General features: G+C 43.7%; 1 protein-coding gene across 5 annotated transcripts in view; it reads right to left on the reverse strand.

Moving 5' to 3' along the window:
- The window catches only part of LOC139420041 (protein tyrosine phosphatase receptor type Sa), a 367,333-nt gene that overhangs the window by 156,660 nt on the left and 182,674 nt on the right, over positions 1-27,999 (reverse strand). For all 5 annotated transcript variants that reach the window (XM_071170075.1, XM_071169830.1, XM_071169988.1 and 2 more), the window contains 2 exons: positions 26,109-26,254; positions 22,536-22,677 (listed from right to left, as the gene is read on the reverse strand). In XM_071170075.1, the coding sequence (XP_071026176.1) occupies positions 22,536-22,677; positions 26,109-26,254 (288 nt within the window). The remainder of the gene's footprint in view (positions 1-22,535; positions 22,678-26,108; positions 26,255-27,999) is intronic.

Raw genomic sequence — 27,999 nt, forward strand, 5'->3', positions numbered from 1 at the left:
ATGATGCGCGCACTACCTCTCTTTATGATGCGCGCTCTACCTCTCTTTATGATGCTCGCTCTGCCTCTCTTTATGATGCGCGCTCTGCCTCTCTTTATGATGCGCGCACTACCTCTCTTTATGATGCGCGCTCTACCTCTCTTTATGATGCTCGCTCTGCCTCTCTTTATGATGCTCGCTCTGCCTCTCTTTATGATGCGCGCTCTACCTCTCTTTATGATGCGCGCTCTACCTCTCTTTATGATGCTCGCTCTGCCTCTCTTTATGATGCTCGCTCTGCCTCTCTTTATGATGCTCGCTCTGCCTCTCTTTATGATGCTCGCTCTGCCTCTCTTTATGATGCTCGCTCTGCCTCTCTTTATGATGCTCGCTCTGCCTCTCTTTATGATGCGCGCTCTACCTCTCTTTATGATGCGCGCTCTACCTCTCTTTATGATGCGCGCTCTACCTCTCTTTATGATGCGCGCTCTACCTCTCTTTATGATGCGCGCTCTACCTCTCTTTATGATGCGCGCTCTACCTCTCTTTATGATGCGCGCACTACCTCTCTTTATGATGCGCGCTCTACCTCTCTTTATGATGCTCGCTCTATTTCTCTTTTTTGTCTTTCTGTCTGTCTTTCGCTCCATGTTTCTTCCAGAGAGTGTTGAAGGACATATATTCAGTGCCTTGTAAAAGTATTCACCCCTCTTGGCATTTTTCTTATTTTGTTGCATTAGAACCTGTAATTTAAATTGATTTTTATTTGGATTTCATGTAATGGACATACACAAAATAGTCCAAATTGGTGAAGTGAAATTAAAGGAAAAATCTAACTTGTTTAAAAAAAATCCCCAAAATAATTAAACAGCAAAGTGGTGCTCATTTGTATTCACCCCCTTTGCTATGAAGCCCCTAAATAAGGTCTGGTGCAACCAATTACCTTCAGAAGTCACATAATTAGTTAAATAAAGTCCACCTGTGTGCAATCTAAGTGTCACATGATCTGTCAAATGATCTCAGTATATACAGTGCCTTGCGAAAGTATTCGGCCCCCTTGAACTTTGCGACCTTTTGCCACATTTCAGGCTTCAAACATAAAGATATAAAACTGTATTTTTTTGTGAAGAATCAACAAGTGGGACACAATCATGAAGTGGAACGACATTTATTGGATATTTCAAACTTTTTTAACAAATCAAAAACTGAAAAATTGGAAGTGCAAAATTATTTAGCCCCCTTAAGTTAATACTTTGTAGCGCCACCTTTTGCTGCGATTACAGCTGTAAGTCGCTTGGGGTATGTCTCTATCAGTTTTGCACATCGAGAGACTGACATTTTTTCCCATTCCTCCTTGCAAAACAGCTCGAGCATTTGTGAACAGCAGTTTTCAGTTCTTTCCACAGATTCTCGATTGGATTCAGGTCTGGACTTTGACTTGGCCATTCTAACACCTGGATATGTTTATTTTTGAACCATTCCATTGTAGATTTTGCTTTATGTTTTGGATCATTGTCTTGTTGGAAGACAAATCTCCGTCCCAGTCTCAGGTCTTTTGCAGACTCCATCAGGTTTTCTTCCAGAATGGTCCTGTATTTGGCTCCATCCATCTTCTCATCAATTTTAACCATCTTCCCTGTCCCTGCTGAAGAAAAGCAGGCCCAAACCATGATGCTGCCACCACCATGTTTGACAGTGGGGATGGTGTGTTCAGCTGTGTTGCTTTTACGCCAAACATAACGTTTTGCATTGTTGCCAAAAAGTTCAATTTTGGTTTCATCTGACCAGAGCACCTTCTTCCACATGTTTGGTGTGTCTCCCAGGTGGCTTGTGGCAAACTTTAAACAACACTTTTTATGGATATCTTTAAGAAATGGCTTTCTTCTTGCCACTCTTCCATAAAGGCCAGATTAGTGCAATATACGACTGATTGTTGTCCTATAGACAGAGTCTCCCACCTCAGCTGTAGATCTCTGCAGTTCATCCAGAGTGATCATGGGCCTCTTGGCTGCATCTCTGATCAGTCTTCTCCTTGTATGAGCTGAAAGTTTAGAGGGACGGCCAGGTCTTGGTAGATTTGCAGTGGTCTGATACTCCTTCCATTTCAATATTATCGCTTGAACAGTGCTCCTTGGGATGTTTAAAGCTTGGGAAATCTTTTTGTATCCAAATCCGGCTTTAAACTTCTTCACAACAGTATCTCGGACCTGCCTGGTGTGTTCCTTGTTCTTCATGATGCTCTCTGCGCTTTTGACGGACCTCTGAGACTATCACAGTGCAGGTGCATTTATACGGAGACTTGATTACACACAGGTGGATTGTATTTATCATCATTAGTCATTTAGGTCAACATTGGATCATTCAGAGATCCTCACTGAACTTCTGGAGAGAGTTTGCTGCACTGAAAGTAAAGGGGCTGAATAATTTTGCACGCCCAATTTTTCAGTTTTTGATTTGTTAAAAAAGTTTGAAATATCCAATAAATGTCGTTCCACTTCATGATTGTGTCCCACTTGTTGTTGATTCTTCACAAAAAAATACAGTTTTATATCTTTATGTTTGAAGCCTGAAATGTGGCAAAAGGTCGCAAAGTTCAAGGGGGCCGAATACTTTCGCAAGGCACTGTATACATCTGTTCTGAAAGGCCCCAGAGTCTGCAACACCACTAAGCAAGGAGCACTACCAAGCAAGTGGCACCATGAAGACCAAGGAGCTCTCCAAACAGGTCAGGGACAAAGTTGTGGAGAAGTACAGATCAGGGTTGGGTTATAAAAAATATCTGAAACTTTGAACATCCCATTAAATCCATTGTTAAAAAATATAAAGAATATGGCACCACAACAAACCTGCCAAGAGCAGGCCGCCCACCAAAACTCACGAACCAGGCAAGGAGGGCATTAATCAGAGAGGCAACAAAGAGAACAAAGATAACCCTGAAGGAGCTGCAAAGCTCCACAGCGGAGTTTGGTTTATCTGTCCATAAGACCACTTTGGTTGACAGAGCTGGGCTATACGGAAGAGTGGCCAGAAAAAAGTAATTGCTTAAAGAAAAAAATAAGCAAACATGTTTGGTGTTCACCAAAAGGCATGTGGGAGACTCCCCAAACATATGGAAGAAGGTACTCTGGTCAGATGAGACAAAAATTTAACTTTTTGGCCATCAAGAAAAATGCTATGTCTGGAGCAAACCCAACACCTCACATCACCCCGAGAACAACATCCCCACAGTGAAGCATGTTGGTGGCAGTATCATGCTGTGGGTATATTTTCATCTGCAGGGACTGGGAAACTGGTCAGAATTGAAGGAATGATGGATGGAGCTAAATACAGGGGAATTCTTGAGGGAAACCTGTTTCAGTCTTCAAGAGATTAGAGTCTGGGACGGAGGTTCACCTTCCAGCAGGACAATGACTCTAAGCATACTGCTAAAGCAACACTCGAGTGGTTAAAGGGGAAACATTTGAATGTCTTGGAATGGCCTAGTCAATGCCCAGACCTCAATCCAATTGAGAATCTGTGGTATGACATAAAGATTGCTGTACACCAGCGGAACCCATTCAGTTACGGATGCTCAAGTTTTCAGTTTTTTTTTGGTCTTATTTCTTGTTTGTTTGTTTGTTTTGAATCTTCAAAGTGGTAGGCATGTTGTGTCAATCAAATGATACAACCCCCAAAAAACTATTTTAATTCCAGGTTGTAAGGCAACAAAATAGGAAAAATGCCAAGGGGGTGAATACTTTCGCAAGCCACTGTAGTATACTTAATGGCAGAGCAGGCAGTACTAAGCAGTAGCTGTGGCGTGTATTGTAATTCAATTGTTATTTAAGCCTTTATGTGAATTCTCAGAGCGGGGTAAAATGAGGGTGACATACTGAGATTATCATGGAGATATCGAAATCTGTTCCTCCCCCACATATCACGTGTAGAGAACCATCACCCGCTTGGGAACCAAAGGCCTATCAGATCTGCCATTTGGCGTGGCCTCTGTATTGAATAACTTCAGTCACCTGGGTAGTGGCTTCATGTTTATTCATAAGGACGGTGACCCAGGCCACCTCCCCCAGCTCCTCTTTATTAATGAGCTGGGCCCTCGGAGAAGTCGTCATTTAGCCCCGTTTCCACAGGAACCATCCTTATCTGCTGCTTTCCTTTGTGTATTAGAGCTGGTTTAGTTTATCTATCTGCTTGGTCACCTCCAGTGGTTGAATAAAGGAGATACTCAGGTTTACAAGGGTTAAAGAAAGAGCTGAACAAGAGGAGAGAAAGCAGCATGTCTGATCTCAATTCAGAGAATCACAGGGGCAATCAAACAATTGAGCACTTATTCCCCTGTAAAACAGTCCCGGAGACACTGATCTTTCAATTTAGCTCGGAAAGGCGAGTTACAGCCGACACAGGATCCATTTAGCCAAACTTTCCACAGAGTAATAAACCAATCAGGTCCACTGAGTCTGGCCAAACCTCCCTCCCTCCCTCCCTCCCACTCTCCCTCCCTCTCCCACTCTCCCTCCCTCCCTCTCCCACTCTCCCTCCCTCCCTCTCCCACTCTCCCTCCCTCTCCCTCCCTCCCACTCTCCCTCCAAGGGGCTTCATTGGCATGGGAAACATATGTTAACATTACCAAAGCAAGCGAAGTAGATAATAAACAAAAGTGAAATGAACAATAACAATTAACAGTAAACATTACATTCGCAGAAGTAACAAAAGAATAAAGACATTACAAATGTCATATTATGTATGACAGTGTTGTAGCAATGTGCAAATGGTTAAAATACAAAAGAGAAAATAAATAAACAAATACGGTTGTATTTACAATGGTGTTTGTTCTTCACAGGTTGCCCTTTTCATGTGGCAACAGGTCACAAATATTTCTGCTGTGATGGCACACTGTGGTATTTCACCCAGCAGATATGGGAGTTTATCAAAATCGGGTTTGTTTTCAAATTCCTTGTGGATCTGTGTAATCTGAGGGAAATATGTGTCTCTAATATGGTTAAACATTTGGCAGTAGGTTATGAATTGCAGCTCATTTTCCAACTCATTTTGTGGGCTGTGTTCACACAGCCTGTCTTCTCTTGAGAGCCAGGTCTGCCTACAGCGGCTATTCTCACTGAGTCTGTACAATAGTCTAAGATTTCCTTAAGTTTGGGTCAGTCACAGTAGTCAGGTATTCTGCCCCTGTGTACTCTCTGTTTAAGGCCAAATAGCATTCCAGTTTGCTCTTTCCAATGTGTCAAGTAATTATCTTTTGTTTTCTCAAGATTTCGTTGGTTCTAATTGTGTTGCTGTCCTGGGGTTGTGTGGGCTCTGTTTGTGTTTGTGAACAGAGCCCCAGGACCTCTTCTCCAGGTTCATCTCTCTGTAGGTGATGGCTTTGTTATGAAAGGTTTGGGAATTGCTTCCTTTTAGATGGTTGTAGAATTTAACTGATATTTTCTGGATTTTGATAATTAGCGGGTATCGGCCCAATTCTGCTCTGCATGCATTATTTGGTGTTTTACATTGTACACATAGGATATTTTTGCAGAGTCTGCATGCAGAGTCTCAATTTGGTATTTGTTTTGTTTTGTGAATTCTTTGGTTGTTGAGCGGACCCCAGACCTCACAACCATAAAGGGCAATAGATTCTATAACTCATTCAATTGTTTTTAGCCAGATAATAATTGGTATATAAAATGTTATGTTCCTTTTGATGGCATAGAAGGCCCTTCTTGCCTTGTCTCTCAGATAATTCACAGCTTTGTTACCTGTGGCACTGATGTTTAAGCCAAGGTATGTATAATTTGTTGTGTGCTCTAGGGAAACGGTGTCTAGATGGAATTTGTATTTGTGGTTTTGGAACACTATTATTTTGGTCTTACTGGGATTTACTGTCATGGCCCAGGTCTGACATAATCTGTGCAGAAGATCTAAATGCTGCTGTAGGCCCTCCTTGGTTGGTGACAGAAGCACCAGATCATCAGCAAACAGTAGATATTTGACTTCAGATTCTAGTAGGGTGAGGCCGGGTGCTGCAGATTGTTCTAGTGCCCTCGCCAATTCGTTGATATATATGTTGAAAAGGGTGGCTTAAGCTGCATCCCTGTTTCACCCCACGGCCCTGTGGGAAGAAATGTGTGTTTTTTGCCTATTTTATATGCACACTTGTTGTTTGTGTACATGGGTTTTATAATATTGTATGTTTTACGCCCAACACCACATTCTATCAATTTGTATAGCAGACCCTCATGCCAAATTGATTCGATTGCTTTTTTGAAATCAACATTGCATGAGAAGACTTTGCCTTTGTTTTGGTTTGTTTGTTTGTCAGTTAGGGTGTGCAGGGTGAATATGTGGTCTGTCATACAATAATTTGGTAAAAAGCTAATTTTACATTTGCTCAGTACATTGTTTTCACTGAAGAAATGTACGAGTCTGCTGTTAATGATAATGCAGAGGATTTGCCCAAGGTTGCTGTTGATACATATCCCACAGTAGTTATTGGGGTCAAATTTGGATTCTTGGATTCTATGGATTCTTCAATTAAATTGAGCTGATTTCTGATGCTTATTTTTCCATAGTGTATTTCTGTATTGTTTTAGTGATTCACCATAGTGAAGGAGTAGACTTGAGGTTTCTGGCTCTCTATGTTTTTGATTGGACAGGTTTCTCAATTTCTTTCTTAGATTTTTGCATTCTTCATCAAACCATTTGTTATTGTTGTTCATTTTCTTCGGTTATTTGTTTGAATTTTTTGATTTGATAGGGAAGTTGAGAGGTCAAATATATTGTTAAGATGTTCTACTGCCAAGTTTACACCTTCACTATTACAGTGGAACGTTTTGTCCAGGTAGCTGTCTAAAAGGGATTGAATTTGTTGTTGCCTAGCATTTCTTAATATTACTCAGTTCCTTTGGTTTTGATGCCTCATGATTGAGTACTGTTCTGTTCAAGTAAACTGTGATTTTGCTGTGGTCTGATAGTGGTGTCAGTGGGCTGACTGTGAACGCTCTGAGAGACTCTGGGTTTGAGGTCAGTGATAAAGTATACTACAGTACTACTGCCAAGAGATGAGCTATAGGTGTACCTACCGTGGGAGTCTCCTCGAAGCCTACCATTGACTATGTACATACCCAGTGTGCGACAGAGCTTCAGGAGTTGTGACCTGTTTTTGTTGGTTATGTTGTCACAGTTGTGTCTAGGGGGGCATCAGGGGGAGGGGATGCTGTCACCTCCAGGCAGGTGTTTGTCCCCCTGTGTGCTGAGGGTGTCAGGTTCTTGTCCGGTTCTGGCATTTAGGTCGCCACAGACTAGGACATGTCCCTGGGCCTGGAAATAATATATTTCCCCCTCCAGGATGGAGAAGCTGTCTTCAAGTATGGGGATTCTATTGGGGGCATATAGTTAGCACACAGGAGGACATTTTTCTCTGTTAAGATAATTTCCTTTTGAATTTCTAGCCAAATGTAAAATATTCCCGCTTTAATTAATTTAATGGAGTGGGTTAGGTCTGCTCTATACCAAATTAGCAAACCCCTGAGTCCCTTCCCTGTTTCACACCTGGTAGTTTGGTGGATGGGACTACCAGCTCTCTGTAACCTAGAGTGAAACCAGTGGGTCCGTCTCCTTTATACCATGTTTCTTGTAGGATGACAATGTCTGTAATTCCGATTTCTTTGATGAAGTCCAGGTTCCTGCTCATTAGGCCAAATGCAGATGACATCAGGCCTTGGATATCCCTCCCACTCTCCCTCCCTCCCACCAACTCTCCCTCACACTCTCCCACTCTCTCTCCCTCCCTCCCACTAACTCCCCCTCTCCCTACCCATTTCCCCTACTCAACAGACAGGCCGAGGTAAGGTCGCCCTACTTCAGCAAGCATTACACAAAATTGATGGCGAAGGTTCGGAAGCCGTGCTAGTGCCCCGAAGACTCAAAGTTTCAGCCACTTATCCCTCCCCTGCTCCACCCCCCCTCTCCCCTCTTCTATCCACCAATCACAGCTGATTACGGCTCTCCAGGTTCCCAGGATCAAAGGATTGGGAGGCCATAAACTCCCCATCTCAGAGAATTTCCCCCAGGCAGCACTTTCCGAGGGGGGCTGTGGAGAGAGTGGGAACTGGAGGGAGTCGGGGCTGGAGTACAAATTTAGCCCAGGCACTCAGAGAAGGAGAGGAAGAAGATGGGCTGGGTGAGAGGGAGGAAGGGAGAGGATGGGCTGGATGAGAGGGAGGAAGGGCTGGGTGAGACAGAGAGGAGGTGAGATATGGACAGAGGGATATTTTCAAACAACCTTCAAACGCCACTAATAACCTCATAAATCAACAAAACATTAAAGATGGAATCCTCATTAGGGGAAACAGCGCCACTATTATTGTTTTTGTTTTGTGGACGAAATGGAGGTAAGGTATGTTGTAGTATCCCAAATAGACATGTCAGTTTCACTTTTTATTTTATTTAACTAGGCAAGTCAGTTATGAACAAATTATTATTTACAATGACGGCCTAGGAGCAGTTCGTAACTGCCTTGTTCAGGGGGCAGAATGACAGATTTTTACCTTGTCAGCTCGGGGATTCGGGATTCGGCTTAACGCTCTAACATCTAGGCTACCTGCCTTCCAAGGATTCCAACTTTAAACGTATAGATAGGCATATTGAATAGATAGATATATTGGTATATTGTGACCAAGCTAAATAACCACATTCATCCCATCATTACTACTCCTAATGCAAAACAACAAGAAAGTCCAATCCAATAATATAGCTCTGCAACAACTCAAATGGGACGTAAACATAGGGAAATACAATTTTCCATTTGGATAACACTCTTGGCTGATAGTGGAATGTGCAAGTGGCATGTGCAAATATGGCCTCACGCAGAGAAGCCCCATGGAAGATTACTCTAGATCTTATCAGTGCGAAACAAATGTATTATTCAGCAGAGGAGCAGCTGAGAAAGAGAGACAGACAGACATGCAGACAGACAGAGGAGAGACAGACAGACAGAGAGAGAGAGGACAGACAGACAGACAGACAGACAGACAGGCAGACAGACAGAGGAGAGACAGACAGACAGAGAGAGAGAGAGAGAGAGGAGAGACAGAGAGACAGAGAGACAGACAGACAGACAGACAGACAGGCAGACAGGCAGACAGGCAGACAGGCAGACAGAGGAGAGACAGACAGACAGAGAGAGAGAGGAGAGACAGACAGACAGACAGACAGACAGACAGACAGACAGACAGACAGACAGACAGACAGACAGACAGGCAGACAGGCAGACAGGCAGACAGACAGAGGAGAGACAGACAGACAGAGAGAGAGAGGACAGACAGACAGAGAGAGAGAGGACAGACAGACAGACAGAGAGAGAGGACAGACAGACAGACAGACAGAAAGACAGAAAGAAGCTTGTTTATGAAGGCTGCAGATAGTACAGAGGTCAGACTCAGCTGGCTGGGTGTTAATCCTGGATCACTGCTGCCTTAATCAATGAGATCTACTGGGGCTGATCTGCTGGGGCTGATCTACTGGGGCTGATCTACTGGGGCTGATCTGCTGGGGCTGATCTGCTGGGGCTGATCTGCTGGGGCTGATCTACTGGGGCTGATCTACTGGGGCTGATCTGCTGGGGCTGATCTACTGGGGCTGATCTACTGGGGCTGATCTACTGGGGCTGATCTACTGGGGCTGATCGACTGGGGCTGATCTACTGGGGCTGCCTCCATTGAGAAGCACCCCTCTCTCTCTCTTTTTTCTTTCTCTCCTATTATCATTGAGTTTCTCTTCCTCTCTCCCTCCTCCTTTCTCTACCTCTCTCCCTCCTTTCTCTCCCTCCTCCTTTCTCTCCCTCCTCCTTCTTCTCCCTCCTCCTTCTTCTCCCTCCTCCTTTCTCTACCTCTCTCCCTCCTCTTTTCTCTACCTCTCTAGACTTACGAAATGCTAACCATCACATTTGATTCAGAGGTGTTAATGAGCATGACAGTGAAATTAGATGAAGTGTCGCTGAAACAATAAGCTTTTAAAACAATTAACGACATAACATTGCATAACAACTACACAAGTTCAGATCCTAGATTGGGGCGGGACGTAGGCCAGCAGCTAAGGAGTTGTACTTGTAGCTGAAAGGTTGCCTGTTGGAATGCCGGACTGCATGCAAAAAAAGGTGGAAATTGATCTGGCAACTGGAGGGCTGCTGGGTTCATATCCTAACAACAATCCCTAACCGTTGGGCACTTGAGCAAGGCCCTCAACCCCACAACATGCTCTCCATTCAGGGGCACTGCAGTGTGTGTGAGAGATGAAGAGAGCAGAAGACAAATTTCTCTTATTCGCTGTGGAACTATTAATATTGTTACAAAATATATAATATTTTCACTCTCTCTCTCTCTCTCTCTATGCCTCCTTCACTCCCCCACTCCACTAACCTCTCCTCTCCTCTCCTGAGAGGTCAATGGTAAACTCTCATTTTTAAATCTGTCCAGCCCAATCGAGGGGTTCATTTTTACTTTTTACTCTTTAACTGGCCAATTAGGCTCCTGATTCAGTCTGTTGTTGGGGCGTGGTGACCTCTGCCCCACCCAGCACGACACAATTACCCATGAGCCACGAGGCAGGACAGAGTGGGAGTGAAGCCAAGGAGCCAGCCAAGCCAAGAGAATGGAGAGATGCGTCATACATAAACACACATACTGTATATACACACACACACACCAGGCTTTCCATTGCCCGGTAATTGCCGGCTTTTGGCCGACAAAAATAAATGATAAATAAATAAATAAATTGCAGCCCTGGACAATTTGGCCAGCTACACTGCTGCTGAAGAGAGGGAGAGAAAGCGAGAGAGGAGCCTTGACCACTGATGTTGGGCGATTAGGTCTGGCTAGCAGTCGAAGTTTGATGGGGTCGGACACCAAGCAGTTGCCATACCAAGCGGTGATGCAACCAGTCATGGTGCAGCTGTAGAACCTTTTGAGGATCTCAGAGCCCATGCCAAATCGTTTCAAGAAGAGGCGTTGTTGTGCCGTCTTCACGACTGTGTTGGTGTGTGTGAATCACGGTAGATCCTTAGTGATGTGGACACAGAGGAACTTAAAGCTCCAGACCCGCTCTACTACAACCCCGTCGATGTAACATAAAAAAAAATATATATTCTAATTAAAATGTAAAAATTAGCCGCCTCCTATATCTGTATAGCAGATGCAGTAGCCATCTGACAAGGATAAAGAAATTAATGTGGGTGTCGTAGCATGCTGCCAGCTCTCTGGGGCTAGGACTAAGCTTATTTTCCTATACACAGGCTGTATATATATATATATATATATATAGTGGGGAGAACAAGTATTTGATACACTGCCGATTTTGCAGGTTTTCCTACTTACAAAGCATGTAGAGGTCTGTAATTTTTATCATAGGTACACTTCAACTGTGAGAGACGGAATCTCAAAAAAAATCCAGAAAATCACATTGTATGATTTTTAAATAATTAATTTGGATTTTATTGCATGACATAAGTATTTGATCACCTACCAACCAGTAAGAATTCCGGCTCTCACAGACCTGTTAGTTTTTCTTTAAGAATCCCTCCTGTTCTCTACTCATTACCTATATTAACTGCACCTGTTTGAACTCGTTACCTATATAAAAGACACCTGTCCACACACTCAATCAAATAGACTCCAACCTCTCCACAATGGCCAAGATCAGGGAGCTGTGTAAGGACATCAGGGATGAAACTGTAGACCTGCACAAGGCTGGGATGGGCTACAGGACAGTAGGCAAGCAGCTTGGTGAGAAGGCAACAATTGTTTGCGCAATTATTAGAAAATGGAAGAAGTTCAAGATGACGGTCAATCACCCTCGGTCTATTTTAGTAAAGTTTTTTTTTAAACAATAAAACAGGCTATAAAGTTTAATATATACTAGAGATTGAAACACAAGAAATAGTGTTTTTGTAAATGAGTAAAAAAGTGTGTAATTTGGTCAATAGCCTTGGTTTGTTGATGGTACTTGGGTGGATGGCCTAATGGGATACGTACCCAATGCATATGGATGACCGGTAAAATGTCTCAACTTGTCCCATAAATTGAAATGTTCCCGGTCACTTGTCCTATGTAAAATGTTCCTAACGGAAACCCTGACACACACACACACACACACACACACACACACACACACACACACACACACACACACACACACACACGCAACCATGCATGGATGCACTGACACACACACACATACAAACGTGCATACAGACACACACTTCTGTCCCCTGTACCTGAGGACGGCCTCTGTTAACAGGGGCAGGGTACTGCTCACATGTTCAGCCAATGGCCAATAGACAAGAACTTGAGGTTGAGGAAAAGAGAAGATTGTGCTTGAAGCATAATTTAACCCTGTTTCTGTATGGCTCCATGGCTCTCTGACTCTCTGGCTCCATGGCTCCATGGCTCTCTGGCTCCATGGCTCCATGGCTCTCTGGCTCTCTGGCTCTCTGGCTCTCTGACTCTCTGGCTCTCTGGCTCTCTGGCTCTCTGGCTCTCTGACTCTCTGACTCTCTGGACACTCCAAGGGAAATCCTAATAGGTAACAGCAAAAGGCTGTGTCCCAAATAGCACCCTATTCCCTATATAGTGCACTACTCCCCTATGAGGGCTCTGGATAACAGTAGTACACTACTCCCCTATGAGGGCTCTGGATAACAGTAGTGCACTACTCCCCTATGAGGGCTCTGGATAACAGTAGTGCTAAATTGAGTTATGGTGCTATTTGGGACAGCCAGTGTGCAGTAGGCAGGTGGGTGGTTGGGGTCTGGAGGTCAATACTCCTCCATTCATACCTATTCCTATTCATACCTATTCATACACATTCCTATTCATAACAATTCATACCTATCCCTACCTTTCCCTATTCATACCTATTCATACCTTTCTCTATTCATACCTATCCCTTTCCCTATCTATCCCTAGTCATACCTATCCCTATTCATACCTTTCCCTATTCATATCTATCCCTATTCATACCTATTCATTTTCATAAGATATCCCTATTCATACCTATTCCTATTCATACCTATTCCTATTCATACCTATCCCTATTCATACCTATCCCTATTCATACCCATTCATATTCATACCCATTCATATTCATACCTATCCATAATCATACCTATCCCTACCTATTCCTATTCATACCTATCCCTATTCATACCCATTCATATTCATACCTATCCATAATCATACCTATCCCTACCTATCCCTATTCATACCTATCCCTATACATACCTATACCTACCTATCCCTATTCATATCTGTCCCTATTCATACCTATCCCTGTCCATACCTATCACTATTCATACCTATCACTATTCATACCTATCACTATTCATACCTATCCCTATTCATATCTATCACTATTCATACCTATTCCTATTCATACCTATCCCTATACATACCTATACCTACCTATCCCTATTCATACCTTTCCCTGTCCATACCTATCACTATTCATACCTATCACTATTCATACCTATCACTATTCATACCTATCCCTATTCATATCTATCACTATTCATACCTATCCCCATCCATACCTATCCCCATCCATACCTGTCACTATTCATACCTTTCCCTGTCCATACCTATCCCTGTCCATACCTATCACTATTCATACCTATCATTATTCATACCTATCCCTGTCCATACCTATCACTATTCATACCTATCACTATTCATACCTATCCCCATCCATACCTATCCCCATCCATACCTGTCACTATTCATACCTATCCCTGTCCATACCTATCACTATTCATACCTATCACTATTCATACCTATCACTATTCATACCTATCCCTATTCATATCTATCCTTAGCACTCCTCCCTTCCTGTCTAAAAGCTACCCATTATTACCTGCCTGTCCCAAAGCTACCCATTATCACCTGCCTGTCCCAAAGCTACCCATTATCACCTTCCCGTCCAGTGTCTCCCTGACACCTTCCCGTCCAGTGTTGACACCTTCCCGTCCAGTGTTGACACCTTCCCGTCCAGTGTCTCCCTGACACCTTCCCGTCCAGTGTTGACACCTTCCCGTCCAGTGTCTCCCTGACACCGTCCTGTCCAGTGTTGACACCTTCTTGTCCAGTGTCTCCCTGACACCTTCCTGTCCAGTGTCTCCCTGACACCTTCCTGTCCAGTGTTGACACCTTCCCGTCCAGTGTCTCCCTGACACCTTCCTGTCCAGTGTCTCCCTGACACCTTCCTGTCCAGTGTCACCCTGACACCTTCCCGTCCAGTGTTGACACCTTCCCGTCCAGTGTCTCCCTGACACCTTCCCGTCCAGTGTCTCCCTGACACCGTCCTGTCCAGTGTTGACACCTTCTTGTCCAGTGTCTCCCTGACACCTTCCTGTCCAGTGTCTCCCTGACACCTTCCTGTCCAGTGTTGACACCTTCCCGTCCAGTGTCTCCCTGACACCTTCCTGTCCAGTGTCTCCCTGACACCTTCCTGTCCAGTGTCACCCTGACACCTTCCCGTCCAGTGTTGACACCTTCCCGTCCAGTGTCTCCCTGACACCTTCCTGTCCAGTGTCACCCTGACACCTTCCCGTCCAGTGTTGACACCTTCCCGTCCAGTGTCTCCCTGACACCGTCCTGTCCAGTGTTGACACCTTCCCGTCCAGTGTCACCCTGACACCTTCCCGTCCAGTGTTGACACCTTCCCGTCCAGTGTCTCCCTGACACCGTCCTGTCCAGTGTTGACACCTTCTCGTCCAGTGTCTCCCTGACACCGTCCTGTCCAGTGTTGACACCTTCTCGTCCAGTGTCTCCCTGACACCTTCTCGTCCAGTGTCTCCCTGACACCTTCCCGTCCAGTGTCTCCCTGACACCTTCCCGTCCAGTGTCTCCCTGACACCTTCCCGTCCAGTGTCTCCCTGACACCTTCCCGTCCAGTGTCTCCCTGACACCTTCCCGTCCAGTGTCTCCCTGACACCTTCCCGTCCAGTGTCTCCCTGACACCTTCCATCAAACAGCTATATAGGATCACATGCAGTCTTATATAGAGGCACAAGTCACACACACACACACACACACACACACACACACACACACACACACACACACACACACACGTCCCAGGCCTGGATGTGTTGTGAAGCGCCCCTCCCTAATGCATGATAATGCACTTTTTCTTTCCCGGAGGAATACAGCGGGAATGATCATCAGCCACGCTCCGTTACTCCAAATCATTCACGCACGGCTTTAAGAACACATCGCTCACTAATACCCTGCCACCCCTGGGGCTGCAACTACTGCACCGCATCCACCGGTGTGGAGAGAGGGAAGAGAGGGAGAGAAGGAATGATGAGGGGGCGGGGGGGGGGGGGGGGGGGGGGGGGGGGGGGGGGGGGGGTAGAGATATAGAGGCAAGGAGAGAGAGGAAGCAGACAGATGAAGGATGTCCTAAAACTTGTCCTTCAGCCTGAGGGTGAGATGGGTAAGGATGTCCTAAAACTTGTCCTTCAGCCTGAGGGTGAGATGAGGAAGGATGTCCTAAGGCCTCACTCCTTCTCTCCCTGCGCTCTCTTTAATTTAATTTATTTTTCATCTGGGAGATTGGTGGCTAGCGCCCAGCTGCATTTGTGGCTGAAACTATCTGGGGGGTAGATTGGGTCCTGCTTGTGGCCCATAGTGGCCGGCCTTGTTCACAGTAAACTTCCAGGGGAGGGATGGGCAGCGTTGGTGGCAGGGCGGTGAGGTTGGAGGTTTGACTGGAAACCACATCATTCTCTCCAGGGGAGGATGGAGTGGGACGACAAGATTTTGAGCGTGAGGTGAATCATAGGACAGCACACCGAGCCAAGGCAGTGGGGTTATGCATGATGTCCAAAATGGCAGCCTATTCCATATGTAGTGGTCTGGTCATGAGGGTTCTGGTCCAAGGTAGTGCACTAAATAGGGAGCAATTTGGGATGCAGAGGGTTTCTGACTTTTTTGTTCCCTCAGTGTGGACGTGCGTGTGTGTGTGTGATGTTTGAGTGCATGTGTGCAGCCTATACAGGATAAGAACTGTGTGTGTGTGTGTGTGTGTGTGTGTGTGTGTGTGTAGCCTATACAGTATAAGAACCATGTGTGTCAGATCCAATTAAATGGGAATGGGTAGTGAATGGTAGAACAAACACCACTTCCTGGTTCTCCAGGAAATCAGCCAATTAACAGGCTGCCTGATCAAACAAGCCTGGTGGCCCCACCCTGCACCACTCTCTTCACTAATGAGCTCTCTCAGCTAGGAGGTTCACAAAGAGAGAGAGAGAGAGAGAGAGAGGGATGGAGAGAGATAGAGTGAGAAAGACAGAGAAAGGAAGACGAGGGAGAAAGTGAAAACACATGACAGATGGGAGAAAGAAATGGAGAGAGAAAGACAACAATTGTGGAAGGGGGCAAGAAACCTGAGAGCCTGGGAAAGGCAAATCTAGACAGCTTCAAAATACCAGCACCTGTGTTTGAGTTGTCCTACGCTAGGAGAAAGACGAAGAGAGAGAGAGATTTTTATTTTATCTTGTGTCCTTTACCATTTGTACATTGTTAAAACACTGTATATATATATATATATATATATAATATGACATTTGTAATGTCTTCATTGTTTTGAAACTTCTATATGTGTAATGTTTACTGTTATACTGTTTATATATTCACTTTATATATTATCTACCTCACTTGCTTTGGCAATGTTAACACATGTTTCCCATGCCAATAAAGCCCTTGAATTGAATTGAATTGAGAGAGAGAGAGAGAGAGAGAGAGAGACGAAGAGAGAGAGAGAGAGAGAGAGAGAGAGAGAGGAGAGAGCGAGAGCGAGAGGAGAGAGAGAAAGTGAGCATGGCAGGAGAGAGGTCTTGGTCAAGGCTAGAGTGGAGTTTATTCAGGAACACTACAGGAAAAGAGGAGAGGTTTGGATTAGTTCCACCTGGTGAGACAAGGAGGGTGAACAAGATGGGAAAGAGGGAGCAGGAGGATGTGTGTGTGTTTGTCTGTGAGAGAGAGAGATGATATATGTGAACATTGTTACAACACTCTACAGTGTATAGCCTTAATATGACATTTGAAATGTCTCAATTCCTTTGTGTGCATAATGTTTACTGTTCATTTTTTATTTATTGTTTATTTCACTTTTGTTTGTTATCTATTTCACTTGCTTTGGCAATGTAAACATATCTTAACCATTACAATAAAGTCATTTGAATTTAATTTTGAGAGAGAGAGAGAGAGAGAGAGAGAGAGAGAGAGAGAGAGAGAGAGAGAGAGAGAGAGAGAGAGAGAGAGAGAGAGAGACAAGATACAGAGAGAGAGAGAGAAAGAGAGAGAGACAAGATACAGAGAGAGAGAGGTCCAAAGGAATTTAAAACATGATAGACAAGAGAAAGAAGAAGAAACAGGGAACAAGTGCAGAAATAATAACTGCAGGTGTCTATAGTCTTCCCAAGGACTCCCAGAGGACTGGCTGTAGAAGGCAGATGGTCTTGTATCTTAACCATTCAGCTCACTGTTCTGTTGCAGGGCAGCAGCCAGGAGGTGCCACAAGACACATCCCTGACAGACTCGGGGCAGCACAGGAAAACTACTAGGGACAGGGCACCGCTTCTCAATACTAATACTATCTAGAGGAGCACAGGGGAATGTAGATACAGCAGGGGAATGTAGATACAGCAGGGGAGTGCAGATACAGTAGGGGAGTGTAGATACAGCAGGGGAGTGTAGATACAGTAGGGGAGTGTAGATACAGTAGGGGAGTGTAGATACAGTAGGGGAGTGTAGATACAGTAGGGGAGTGTAGATACAGTAGGGGAGTATAGATACAGTAGGGGAGTATAGATACAGCAGGGGAGTATAGATACAGCAGGGGAGTGCAGATACAGTAGGGGAGTGTAGATACAGCAGGGGAGTGTAGATACAGTAGGGGAGTGTAGATACAGTAGGGGAGTGTAGATACAGTAGGGGAGTGTAGATACAGTAGGGGAGTGTAGATACAGTAGGGGAGTGTAGATACAGCAGGGGAGTGTAGATACAGTAGGGGAGTGTAGATACAGCAGGGGAGTGTAGATACAGCAGGGGAGTATAGATACAGCAGGGGAGTGTAGATACAGTAGGGGAGTGTAGATACAGCAGGGGAGTGTAGATACAGCAGGGGAGTATAGATACAGCAGGGGAGTGTAGATACAGCAGGGGAGTGTAGATACAGCAGGGGGAGTGTAGAGGGGGAGATGGAGGAAGAGAGAGAGAGACGGATAGAGACGGGGAGAGAGGGAGAAAGGCAGGGAGACAGGGAGAGCAAGAGACAGAGAGACAGACAGACAGAGACAGAGAGAGAGAGACAGACAGACAGAGACAGAGAGACAGACAGAGAGAGAGAGACAGACAGACAGACAGACAGACAGACAGACAGACAGAGAGACAGACAGACAGACAGAGACAGAGACAGAGAGAGAGAGAGACCGACAGACAGAGACAGAGACACAGACAGAGACACAGACAGACAGACAGACAGAGACAGAGAGAGACAGAGAGAGACAGAGAGACAGACAGAGAGACAGACAGACAGACAGACAGACAGACAGACAGACAGACAGACAGACAGACAGACAGACAGACAGACAGAAAAAGGGGGAGGTGGAGGGGAGTGTGTGAGCGTCAACAACAGGCACACATTTTGATACAGATTCAATAAATACTATTTCAGCACAGTTGGTGACCACTCTTCCATCTTTCATAACCAATCCATAATCTCTCCCTCTCTCTCCACCACCACTCTTCTCCTCCGCCCTCCTACCTCCCTTTTGCATCAGTGAATACAGTAAAAACAAATGTGATAAAATAGAGAATCCTGTTGGGATAGAATGTCTATACACTCCTTTCTGAATGGTGAATTAAATATAGTTGCATTGCAGAATGACGCATGATAGACCAGGAAGTGCCCACTGTGATATGCATCTGCCACGGTCGCCCACAAAGACTGGGGTAGGATCAGCGTTCCTCATGTCCAAGTTTGTTTTGAGCATAGCGGCCAGTAGTTAGTATACACGTGGAAACATCCTGACTGCAAGGGATGTAGCCTATGCATCCAATAGAGGGTTACAGGTAGCTAGCTACATTATAAAGAGCTTGAACAGGGGTCTCCAGCAGGTCAATTGCAAGCTACCAGTAGCTCGCTGCCAACCTATGAGTAGCTCCCCAAACAATCCTGAAAGTGCACACACGTGTTCCACCGCAAAATGTCAAAGAAATCTCATAAGTATCAGATACCGCAAACTCCCAGCTACTATCTAATCAACGCAACATTGATGTTATCCCACCCCTGGTTAGCCACTATTGGCTTAAAAAGCCAAACCTGACACAATATATGGCAATTAATTTCCAGCAATATTGCACCTGTCTGTGTGGTGCGTGCGTTTGTCCATCACTCCATGTGTAACCATCTTGTGGTTTGACAGAAATACTTTCCCCTAAAACCTTCTCAATTAAATATTAACTGTAAAGTAGGCTTACCTGACAGAAGTATGTCATGAGTAATTATTTCATTTGTATCTATTATTTAGATCAAACTTTGCCATGAAATGAGCAGCAGCAGTACAGACCACCACATTAGAGGACACATTCCTAACTCGCTAGATGGCAATTAAAGGGCCAGATGTGTAAAACTTCTTAAGGCTAGGGGGCAGTATTCGGAAGTTTGGATGACTGACGTGCTCAAAGTAAACTGCCTGTTACTCAGGCCCAGAAGCCAAGTTATGCATATAATTGGTAGTATTGGATAGAAAACACTCTGAAGTTTCTGTTAAACTTCTTATGGCTGAGGGCAGCATTGAGTAGCTTGGATGAATAAGGTACCCAGTGGTGCCCAGAGTAAACTGCCTTCTACTCTGTCCCAGATACTAATATATGCATATTATTAGTAGTATTGAATAGAAAACACTCTGAAGTTTCTAAAACTGTTTGAATGATGGCTGTGAGTATAACAGAACTCATATGGCAGGCAAAAACATAAGAAAAAAATCCAGCCTGGAAGTGGGAAATCTGAGGTTGGTCGATTTTCAACTCAGCCCCTATTGAAGATACAGTGGGATATTGGTCATCTTGCACTTCCTAAGGCTTCCACTAAATGTCAACAGTCTTTAAAAACATGTTTGAGGCTTCTACTGTGAAGGGGGGCTGAATGAGAGGGGAATGAGTCAGAGGTCTGGCAGCAGTCACGCGCTGGTCACGCGCATTCACATGAGAGGTATCTCCCGTTCCTTTGCTTTTCTGAAGACAAAGGAATTCTCCAGTTGGAATATTATTGAAGTTTTATGTTAAAAACCTTCTAAAGATTGATTCTATCGTTTGACAAGTTTCTACGGACTGTAACGGAACTTTTTGACATTTCGTCTGCAACTAGTGAACGCGCTTCGTGAGTTTTGATTTGTTTACCAAACGCGCTAACAAAAGAAGCTATTTGGACATAAATTATTAACTTTATCAAACAAATCAAACAATTATTGTGGAACTGGAATTCTTGGGAGTGCATTCTGATGAAGATCATCAGAGGTAAGTGAATATTTATAATGTTATTTCTGACTTCTGTTGACTCCAACATGGCGGATATATGTATTTGTTGTCTGAGCGCCGTACTCAGATTATTGCATGGTTTGCTTTTTCCGTAAAGCTTTTTTGCTTTTAGCTTTTTTGAAATCTGACACAGCAGTTGCATTAAGGAGAAGTATATCTTTAATTCCATGCATAACACTTGTATTTTCATCTACATTTATGATGAGTATTTCTGTAAATTGATGTGGCTCTCTACAAAATCACTGGATGTTTTTGGAACTACTGAACATAACGCACCAATGTATACTGAGATTTTTTTATATAAATATGAACTTTATCAATCAAAACTTACATGTATTGTGTAACATGAAGTCATATGAGTGTCATCTGATGAAGATCATCAAAGGTTGGTGATTCATTTATCTCTATTTCTGATTTTTGTGACTCCTCTCTTTGGCTGGAAAAATGGCTGTGTTTTTCTGTGAATAGGTGCTGACCTAACATAATTGTTTGTGGAGACTACAGTTAAAACTGTTAAAATAATGTCTGTGAGTATAACAGAACTGATATGGCAGGCAAAACCCCGAGGAGAATCCATCACAAAATGTGTTTTTGAGGTCACAGGCCATTCCAATACTTGTCTTTGAGATTTTCAAAGGAATTCCTCCCAGATTGCAGTTCCCATGGCTTCCGCTAAATGTCAACACTCTTTAGAAAGGGTTTCAGGCTTGTTTTTTGAAAAAGCTAGTAGTTGTAGTTTTTCAAGTTGTCTCTCAATAGGACTGTAGTCTTGTGGCGCGCGTGGATGAGGGCTTCGTGATTTATCTCTGGTATTGAACTTACTACATTCCGTCTTAAATTTGATAGTTTATTTACATATTAGGGTACCTGATGATTGATTCGAAATGTTTTTTGACTTGTTTGGATGAAGTCTGCATGTTGAATGGGTGGATTACTGAATCAAACGTGCCAACTAAACTGACTTTTTTGGGATATAAAGAAGGACTTTATCAAACAAAACGACCATTTGTTATGTAGCTGGGACCCTTGGGATTGCAAACAGAGGAAGATCTTCAAAGGTAAGTGATTAATTTGATCGCTATTTCTGATTTTTGTGACGCCTCTGCTGGTTTGGAAAAGGTTTTTAATGCAGGGCGCTGTCCTCAGATAATCGCATGTTATGCTTTCACCGTAAAGCCTTTTTGAAATCTGACAACGCGGTTGGATTAACAAGAAGCTAAGCTTTTAAACGATGTAAATCGCTTGTATTTTCATGAATGTTTAATATTATGATTTTTGTATTTTGAATTTCGCGCTCTAAAATTTCACCAGATGTTGTTGAGGTGGGTTGCTAGCTTCCCACCTAGCCCAAATAGGTTATTTAGGGGGAATTACACAAAACAAATCTAAATGTGTTAGTTTTCTTCCATACCCCTTTAAAAAAGTTATTCAGATGTGATTTAAGCATCGACATCCAATTCTGTTGTTTCTCTATAAACAATTGTAATTTTGAGAGTGAAAATATACAAAAATATATAAAAATCTAACGGAACATAATTTGGGAAAACATAAAACAAAATTTGGGAAACAAATCTCAGATTTTATAGAACCCCATTTAGAGTTGTTAATTAACCGTTATTTTACCAGGTATATCGACAGAAAATATTGTGCACTACTGTCTCTTGTACACTAAGAACCTAGGGAAAAGTTGCAGAGAAGAAGAGAAGAATGTGACTATTTGAAAGCTAGAGAAAAATTACTATATGACTCGTGACAAGTTTCATTTTTTTAAATTAGCTCTCATGCTAGAAAAGGTTAGAGACCCCTGAGATAGAAGGTACTAGTACAAGGAACAAACATCTATGCGTGAAGCTGGCTGAGAATATTGGTGCAGTGAGCAATCAAACACTATATATTGCACGACTATTGGACAATGGACTCCATTGGTCCATTGGTCAGGACCTCATCATTAGGCACCGTCGAGTGACTCACCTCTGATTATGGACAGCTTGGCGTTAACGTTGACCTCACCCTCGCTATTTTCCGCCACGCACTCATAGATGTTCTCGTCCCGCGGCGCTCGTAGAGGCTGGATCCGAAGGACGGCGCCGGCACCCTCATCGAACTCTATAGTCTGTGTCAGAGAGAAATGGCAACATTATAGTGATCTGTTTTTGAGTTAAAGACAACCTAACTATTCTTCTAGGAGCTAGACTCCTCAACTAGCTCCTAGGGGCACCTTCATTTCACATACTGTATACCATTTCATTCACTGCAAAGCTTCAGAATATGAGCCAGGACATCGCTATGCTAGTCCAGTGGCCAAGTCTTCAGAAAAGGTCACCATGGAATAAGGTTAGTTTTGAAGTTTAACGTTTTCAAAATGTTCAAAGCCATCCATTAGGACAATTATGATTCGAAATAAGTACCTTTGCAGAGTATAAACCCTCATTCTCAGCAATGTCAACTAATAATCATAACATAACTGTCAGTGTGCTCATATTGTTCTCATAGATCACGCTACACATGTGATTTTACATGTGATTTTACATGTGATTTTACATGTGATTTCCATAATATATAACAAAGAGAACACATGTATGGATAGATGTGGGTGACCAAGTGAAGTGGTGTGTGGAGGTGCCTGTTGTCAGCCGAACGGTTCAGCATCGAGTCATGATGAATCTCAAGGCTACAGCGCTAATGAGGAAACAGCACTGTGACTGAGTCCAGATCAATATCAAAGCAAAAGCTGCTGGAGGGGAAATGCAACGATTTTGAACCTTCATAAAATGACTTTTTAAAAGCAAGGAAATAGCAATCATTGGATCCACAGTTCAATCGTTTTTTCTCAGTCTTAGCGGAAGAGAATGCAAAACAGTAATGTACCTGTCCTGTACTCTCCTGTGTTTGTCCTGTACTGTCCTGTACTGTCCTGGACTTGTCCTGTACTGGGCTAGTCCTGTACTGGGCTTGTCCTGTACTTGTCCTGTTATTTCCTGTACGTGTCCTTTTCTTTCCTGTACGTGTCCTGTTCTTTCCTGTACTGTCCTGTACTGTCCTGTCCTGTCCTGTCCTGTACTGTCCTGTACTTGTCCTCTACTTGTCCTGTCTTGTACTTGTCCTGCACTGTCCTGTATTGTCCCAGATTTGTCCTGTATCGATCTGTCCTGTATTTGTCATCTCAGGGAACTTGTCCTGTACCTGTCTTGTCTGGACTTGACCTGTTCTGTACTTGTCCTGTCCTGTACATGTCCTGTACGGCCCTGTACCTGTCCTGTACTGCTCTGTATTTGTCTTGTACTCTCCTGTACTTGTCCTGTTCTGTACTTGTCCAGTTCTTACTTGTACTGTACTCTCCTCTATGTGTCTTGTAATGTACTTGTCCTGGACATGTCCTGGCCTTGTCCTGGACTTGTTCTGGATTTTTTCTGTTCTTTCCTGTACTTGTCCTGTACTGTCCTGTACTTGTCCTGTACTGTCCTGTACTGCTCTGTATTTGTCCTATACTGTACTTGTCCTGTACTGTACTTGTCCTGTACTGCCCTGTATTTGTCCTGTACTGTACTTGTCCTGTACTGTCCTGTAATTGTCCTGTCCTGTACTTGTCCTGTACTGCTCTGTATTTGTTCTGTACTGTCCTGTACTTATCCTGTACTGTCCTGTATTGTCCCCGGTTTGTCCTGTATAGATCTGTCCTGTATTTGTCATCTCAAGGAACTTGTCCTGTACCTGTCTTGTTCTGTACTTGACCTGTTCTGTACATGTCCTGTACGGCTCTGTACTTGTCCTGTACTTGTCCTGTACTGCTCTGTATTTGTCCTGTACTGTCCTGTACGGCTCTGTATTTGTCCTGTACTGTCCTGTACGGCTCTGTATTTGTCCTGTACTGTCCTGTACTGCTCTGTATTTGTCCTGTACTGTCCTGTACGGCTCTGTATTTGTCCTGTACTGTCCTGTACGGCTCTGTATTTGTCCTGTACTGTCCTGTACGGCTCTGTATTTGTCCTGTACTGTCCTGTACGGCTCTGTATTTGTCCTGTACTGCTTTGTATTTGTCCTGTACTGTAAGGTACTGTCCTATCCTGTATTTGTCCTATACTGTACTTGTCCTGTACTGTATGGTACTGTCCTATCCTGTACTTGTCCTGTACTGTACTGTCTTGTGTTTGTCCTGCACTGTCATGTATTGGCCTGTATTTGTCATCTCAAGGAACTTGTCCTGCACTGGTCTTGTTCTGCACTTCTCCTGTCCTGTACTGGCCTTGTCCTGTACTGGCCTTGTCCTGTACTGGCCTTGTCCTGTCCTGTATTTGTCCTGTACTGGCCTTGTTCTGCACTTGTCCTGTCCTGTACTGTCCTTGTCCTGTACTGGCCTTGTCCTGTACTGTATTTGTCCTGTACTGTATTTGTCCTGTACTGGCCTTGTCCTGTACTGTATTTGTCCTGTACTGGCCTTGTTCTGCACTTGTCCTGTACTGGCCTTGTCCTGTATTTGTCCTGTACTGGCCTTGTCCTGTACTGTACTGTCCTTGTCCTGTATTTGTCCTGTACTGGCCTTGTGCTGTCCTGTACTGTCCTGCACTGGCCTTGTGCTGTCCTGTACTGTCCTGTATTATATTTGTTTTATTTATTTAACTATGCAAGTACCCCAGCCAAACCCTCCCCTAACCCGGACAACTCTGGGCCAATTGTGCAATGCCCTATGGGACTCCCAATCACGGCCGGTTGTGATACAGCCCAGGATTGAACCAGAGTCTGCAGTGTGTGACTTGTCCTGTACTCTCCTGTATTTGTCCTGTACATGCCTGTCCTGTACTTGTCATGTACTTGGGTTCCATCTTCTTCTTCTCTTATTAATACTCAGGTACCATCTTCTTCCCTCCTTCTAAGTACGCTGGCAGCGTTGTTAACGTGATAGTGTGTTAGCACAAGAGTGTGTATGTGTGTGTTAGCGAGTCTGTGTGTGTGTGCGCTGTCGATGTGAGGAGTGTGTTAATTAAGAAAACCCTGAGAATCAATCATGACTTTAGACACACCATCTGGGCTCACACAGAGACACACAACAAACAAACATCATAAATAAGGCACAGCGGGCGCAGGGGGAAAGTAGCACGCCACTACTAGAACCGAACGTCAAACAAACGTCAAATTCAGCTAGTCATTCAAGTGGAAAAGGACAAGTAGATTGCATTGGCACTGTGCCATGTCATGTCACTAAACATGGTGGTTTCTTGTAATTGATGCCTGGTTAAATTAAAACCACGGTCTGTCGTGATGTAGTTTGTGTACAAGTAAATGATCTACCTTGGTGAAACAAAGAAGTGATATATCCATGTCAAATGAACGAATAGACTTGTGTGGCTCAGCTTGTAAAAGCTTTAGCAATGCCAGGGTTGTGGGTTCGATTCCTGTTGGGGCCACATATACAAATATGTAAGTTGTTTTGGATAAATGTGTCCGCTAAATTGTATTTGTTATGTATATTATATTCAGATGTATTATTCCATACTACATCCACAACAGTAGGGGGCAGTGTAGGGTTACAAGGTTACGCTGTCTCACCTCAATGCGCTGGGAGTTGACTTTCTTCCCCTTCTTGTTCCAGCTCACCCGGGGCTTAGGGTCTCCTGTCGCCTGGCACACGAATGAGACCACACCCCCAGATACGCCAATCTGGTCTACGGGAACTTTAGTGAATCTTGGTGGTGCTGGAACGAGTGAGAGAGGGAGAGACATTAGAACAGACTAAAGAAACCAAAGTGATGCAACAGTACCAGTGGATTTAACCCAATTTAGCCCAGTTGTAGCTGCAAATGAAGGTAATTACATTTCGAAAAGTTTATGTGCATAGACAAACAAACAGACACACGCACACACACACACACACCAAAAACACACACACACCAACAACAAAAAAAACACACACACACACACACCAATAACACACACACACACCAAAATGGCGGTTTGAGAAGATGGCAGCCGTTTTACATGACCCCAACCAATTGTTTTTTTTGTTTTTTTATAACTTATTTTTTTAACCTAATTTTGTACATAATGTTGCCGCTACCGTTTCATATGACCGAAAATAATTTCTGAACATTAGGACTGGGATTACTCACCACGGACTGGAAGAATATTTTTTTTCCCGTTAAACTTCTTGCTCCTACTTGAGACGTCTGCGTCTCAAGTAGGCACCTGGAAATGCAAATGCGCTACGCTAAATGCTAAATGTACTCGTTAAAACTCAAACGTTCATTAAAATATACATGTAGGGTATTGAATTAAAGCTACACTCGTTGTGAATCTAGCCAACAAGTCAGATTTTTAAAATGCTTTTCGGCGAAAGCATGAGAAGCTATTATCTGATAGCATGCACCCCCCAAAATACCAGCACGACACGTAAACAACAGATTTTGCGGTAGCCAGCGCTACCCAAAACGCAGAAATAAAATATAAAACATTCATTACCTTTGACGAGCTTCTTTCTTGGCACTCCTATATGCCCCATAAACATCACTATTGGGTCTTTTTTTCGTTTAAATCGGTCCATATATACCCAAAATAGCTTTCTATGGAAGCTGTGTCATTCAGAAAAAAACATCGTTTTTAAACGCTGCGTCATTTTTTAATATTAAAAAAGTCGACGATAAACTTTCACAAAACACTTCGAAATACTTTTGTAATCCAACTTTAGGTATTAGTAAACGTTTATAATCTATCAAAATGATTACAGGGCGATGTGTATTCAATAGCTCCTCGTCTTCACATCAATGGCTGCCAATGTGCACATTCAAAACATCCTGGTGGAGACCGGAAGAAATTGAATCCAGTTAGTTGGATTTACCAAGAAAAAACTCCCTGGAAAATGACGACAATGGCGACATCGTGACATCTGTAGGAATTGCATGCAGATCCATAATTAATCCATAATCCATAATAATCCATAATTAATTTTGTGCCCTTTTAACAACCCATGAAAGTGACTTATGGAAATTATTTTTAGCTTTCAGAGAGCAGTTTTTCTTGCGTTTTTCGATGAAACACACAATCTGTTATAGTCACAGCCGTGATTTAACCAGTTTTAGAAACTTCAGAGTGTTTTCTATCCACACATATGCATATACTATATTCCTGGCATGAGTAGCAGGACGCTGAAAAGTTGCGCGATTTTTAACAGAATGTTCGAAAAAGGAAGGGGTAGACTTAAGAGGTTTTAACAGCGCGATTTGCCAAGGCAGGACACTCTGAGCGCAGCCCAATCCAGAAATCGGTCAGTGGCTTCTGATTAAATTCAATTTTCACAGAACCGCATGTTGCAATTTCAATAAGGCTCTCTTGTTCAGATATCGGTAAGTGGACTGGAGGCAGGAAAGGGACTACGAATCCAGTTGTTTGTGTCATCCGTTTTGGGAAAGTATCTGCGTAATTCCGCACCCAACTCACTCAGGTG

This window comes from Oncorhynchus clarkii, chromosome 1, assembly GCF_045791955.1.
Source record: "Oncorhynchus clarkii lewisi isolate Uvic-CL-2024 chromosome 1, UVic_Ocla_1.0, whole genome shotgun sequence".
Taxonomy (NCBI): domain Eukaryota; kingdom Metazoa; phylum Chordata; class Actinopteri; order Salmoniformes; family Salmonidae; genus Oncorhynchus; species Oncorhynchus clarkii.